The sequence below is a fragment of the Oratosquilla oratoria genome, chromosome 31 (genome assembly GCF_046742065.1).
Source record: "Oratosquilla oratoria isolate Oo_2021 chromosome 31, ASM4674206v1, whole genome shotgun sequence".
Classification (NCBI taxonomy): Eukaryota; Metazoa; Arthropoda; class Malacostraca; order Stomatopoda; family Squillidae; genus Oratosquilla; species Oratosquilla oratoria.
This window is the reverse complement of record NC_134807.1, coordinates 36,797,663-36,801,697: the sequence shown is the minus strand read 5'-3', so window position 1 is coordinate 36,801,697 and position 4,035 is coordinate 36,797,663. Positions and strand designations below refer to the sequence as shown.

The window sequence follows — 4,035 nt, the reverse complement described above, 5'->3', positions numbered from 1 at the left end:
GCTTCGAGATGTCGATCCCAGCTTTTGGAGAAAACAAAGACGTTGTCAAAATAAAAGCACACATTTCATCAATTATCCAATACTAGTCTCATCAGGCGGATGTATGTAGCACTTGCCGTTATCAGACCAAAGGGCATTCGGCAGAATTCCATCAAACCTAGATGAGTGGGAAAGGACGTTAGGGCTTTGGCTTTGTCTGAAAGAGGTACTTGATAATATGCCTTGCAGAGGTCCAGCTCACTAAAGTACCTAGCCCCAGAGAATTTGTACAAATCTTCTTCCATGCTGCAGGTTGGTTCAGCATGGAATACTGTGACAGTTTAGTTGGCGATAGTCTATGGTCATCCTATAGGATCCATCAGTTTTTCTTACCATGACGACAGGCGAAGAATGAGGAGAGGAGGATCGTTGGATAATCCCTTGACGGAAGAGGGTTTCAACTTCTTTCTCGAAGACAGGTCTAAGGTGGATTGGCACTGGGTACACTTTGGCTTGTACTCGGTCAGTAGTGGTAAGTTGTATATCATGAGTTATAGTGGATGTACATCCGGGCTCGTCGGAGAAAACATCTTTATACTCACCCATTAGAATCTGAAGTTGGACTAGCTGATCCGGGGCGAGTTGTCCCACTTCAGGTTTATCAGTTGAAGGGGAGAGGGTTATGCCGTCAGGTGTCAAAGGCAACTGTGAAAGAAGATCAAACGGATCCCCTTCATCGACGATGGATACCTTATCTTTTCCTGGGGCGGAGAGTTCTTCTATGGTGGAAATCTCATCCATCAGTTCCAACTGCTGCACCTGGGCCCTGCGGTGATATCTTTTTAAAATGTTAGCATGGTAAAGTCTATGTCCTCGAGGGGTCTCTATTACGTAATTCGCTTCACCACGTCTCTCCAATACGTTGTAGGGTCCATTCCAAGTGACAAGGAGTTTACTGGTATCACTAGGCAGGAGTACTAGAACTTCATCACCTGGTTTAAATTGACGGTTTTGAGACTTCAGATCGAAGTACGCCTTGTACCGGGAACTGCTGATGTCGGCTTGTTGCGCAGCCATTTGAGAACATTCTGCCAGCTTCTCCTGTAGTTCTATTACATATTGGAAACTGGACCTCTTCCTCGTGGAGGGTACGGTTTTCCCACAGATCTCTTAAAACTGTGAGTGGGCCTCTAACAGACCGACCGTACAACAACTCGAAGGCTGAAAACCCTGTCCTGTCGCTCGGGAGTTCTCTGAGGGCAAACAAAGTTGGTATTAGATACCTGTGCCATTCACGGGGCTTCTCAGCACACAATTTACGAAGAATAGCCTTCAAGGGGCCATGTAGTCTCTCAATCCTTCCATTTCCACTAGGATGGAAGGGAGTGGTGAAGATGGGTTTCACGCCCAACATTCGGTGGAGTTCCTTCATTAAATTAGAGGTGAATTGGGTACCTCTGTCTGAAAGTATTTCCCGGGGAATACCAACTCTCGAGAAAATAGTTAACAAGGCCTCAGCGACCGAAATAGAGTCTATAACTTTTAAGGGAACTGCTTCAGGAAATCCAGTGGCAAAATCTATCAAGGTAAGAATGTACCTGTGTCCATCGGAAGATGCTGGAGAAAGAGGTCCAACCAAGTCTATGGCAACACGGGCGAAAGGTTCAGTGACGATGGGCATGGGTTGTAATGGGACTGGTGGTACTCGTCCCTTCGCTGAGAAGCGTTGACATTTGTCACAAGACCGACAGAAGGTTCTGATGTCTGTTCCCATACCAGGCCAGTAAAATTGTTCTGCTACCTTTAATTCCGTCTTCCGGTGAGAGAAGTGTCCAGCTAAAGGGCTCTCATGAGCAATGGAGAGGATAACAGGGCGACAATCACGGGGAACAACCAATGTAGACTTTCCTACCTTATCAGGGCGATTAGAAGTCAAACATTTCCGATAGAGGAGACCGTCCGTCTTGACAAACTGGTAAGTAGACCCGTTCCTCGTTCGGTCTATTTCTCCCGAGGCTGCTTTTGCTCTAGCGGCAGAGAGTGTCTCACACGAGGACTGGAGTAGACTGAAGTTGTCGGGCGTCACCGAGAGAGGTTGTAGGGCAGGCAGAGCTAAGGGGTGAATCCGTTTCATTTTGCCGGCTCGGGTCTGGACTGCACATACCAGGTGCTTGGGAGAGGGCGTAGCAGTTTGTGTCGGGCGTGGAATTGCGGAGTCATCAGCTGGAGAGGAACATTCAGATATATTAGGATCTTTAACGCCTGGAACGTTACCAATTAAGACACTAGCAAATTTGATGGGTGCTCTGACGACGTCGGTCCATCCCTCGTAATAAGGACATCGAAGGTAACAAGAAACCAGAGGAAAGGCATCTACTCGGCCCAAGTAGTCGGCAACATAGACTTTCTTGCAACTCGGGACATCTATATCTGGTAGCATCTCATCTGATACGACTACGCAGGAACAGCCGGTGTCCCGGATTATAGTAGACACCCAGGCCCTATTGATGGTACCAGAGGCCTGGAAGTGAGGGACTGTTCTATCAGACAGGCAAAACCCTACCTTATATGGCTGCGTAGTTGACGTGCCTTCTTTGAAAGTGCGGGGATTCCTAGGGCAACGAGGCCGAATGTGTCCAATTTCTCCACAATCGTGACATGTCAAAGGTGGAGGGTCCTTTTGGCCGCTAGACGGATTCGGGGTCGCCGTGGTTACCTTAGGCGGCTTAGGTGGTCGAGAGAACTTCTTTGCATTTGGAATCGAAGTTCGAGGAAGATTAGGGTGGGCTGACGTCCAATCGTCAGCCAAACGAATGGCCTCAGTTAACGTAGAGGGTCGTCGTTCCTTGATGAAAGCACGCAAGTCTGGATGGAGGGAAGACAAAAACTGGTCAAGTATCATAAAGTCTTTCAAATCATTGAAAGTATTCCCTACCTCTGAGGAATCTAACCACGCCTGGAATAGTCTGGTTAGTTGAAATGAGAACTGAAGAAAAGTTTCTCCTGAAGAAATCTTGGCATTCCGAAAGTCTACGCGGTAACCATCAGGAGTCTTGTTAAAGCCTGACAATAAAGCTTTCTTCAGTAGCTCATAGTTCTTAGTTATCTCTGGGGAGAGAGATATGTACATATCAGCTGCCTTTCCCGTAAGTAAGGTACCCAGTCTCACGGCATAGCTGTCTGAACTCAGCTTAAGTAGTTCTGCAATTCTCTCAAAACGGTTAAGGTAAGAGGCAATATCTTCCCCCTCTTGTAATAGAGGGAGCTGGGGACGACTTACCGAATCATGTGGAGTCGCGGTAGGTTGCTTTGTCGCCGTGATACGAGCTAGCTCTAGCTCCTTTTCCGCTTCAATCTTGGCCTTCTCCTTCTCTGCTTCAATCTTGGCCTTCTCCTTCTCTGCTTCAATCTTGGCCTTCTCCTTCTCTGCTTCAATCTTGGCCTTCTCCTTCTCTGCTTCAATCTTGGCCTTCTCCTTCTCTGCTTCAATCTTGGCCTTCTCCTTCTCTGCTTCAATCTTGGCCTTCTCCTTCTCTGCTTCAATCTTGGCCTTCTCCTTCTCTGCTTCAATCTTGGCCTTCTCCTTCTCTGCTTCAATCTTGGCCTTCTCCTTCTCTGCTTCAATCTTGGCCTTCTCCTTCTCTGCTTCAATCTTGGCCTTCTCCTTCTCTGCTTCAATCTTGGCCTTCTCCTTCTCTGCTTCAATCTTGGCCTTCTCCTTCTCTGCTTCAATCTTGGCCTTCTCCTTCTCTGCTTCAATCTTGGCCTTCTCCTTCTCTGCTTCAATCTTGGCCTTCTCCTTCTCTGCTTCAATCTTGGCCTTCTCCTTCTCTGCTTCAATCTTGGCCTTCTCCTTCTCTGCTTCAATCTTGGCCTTCTCCTTCTCTGCTTCAATCTTGGCCTTCTCCTTCTCTGCTTCAATCTTGGCCTTCTCCTTCTCTGCTTCAATCTTGGCCTTCTCCTTCTCTGCTTCAATCTTGGCCTTCTCCTTCTCTGCTTCAATCTTGGCCTTCTCCTTCTCTGCTTCAATCTTGGCCTTCTCCTTCTCTGCTTCAA

The 4,035-nt window shown here is 47.6% G+C and overlaps 1 protein-coding gene across 1 annotated transcript in view; it reads right to left on the bottom strand.

Annotated features, from left to right (window-relative positions):
- Positions 1–297: 297 nt before the first annotated feature.
- Positions 298–4,035, bottom strand: part of LOC143041601 (uncharacterized) — a 21,039-nt gene continuing 17,301 nt past the window's right edge. The window contains exons 4-5 of the mRNA XM_076213608.1: positions 1,263–3,244; positions 298–1,117 (exon numbers count right to left, since the gene is read on the bottom strand). Coding sequence (XP_076069723.1) covers positions 298–1,117; positions 1,263–3,244 — 2,802 coding nt within the window. The remainder of the gene's footprint in view (positions 1,118–1,262; positions 3,245–4,035) is intronic.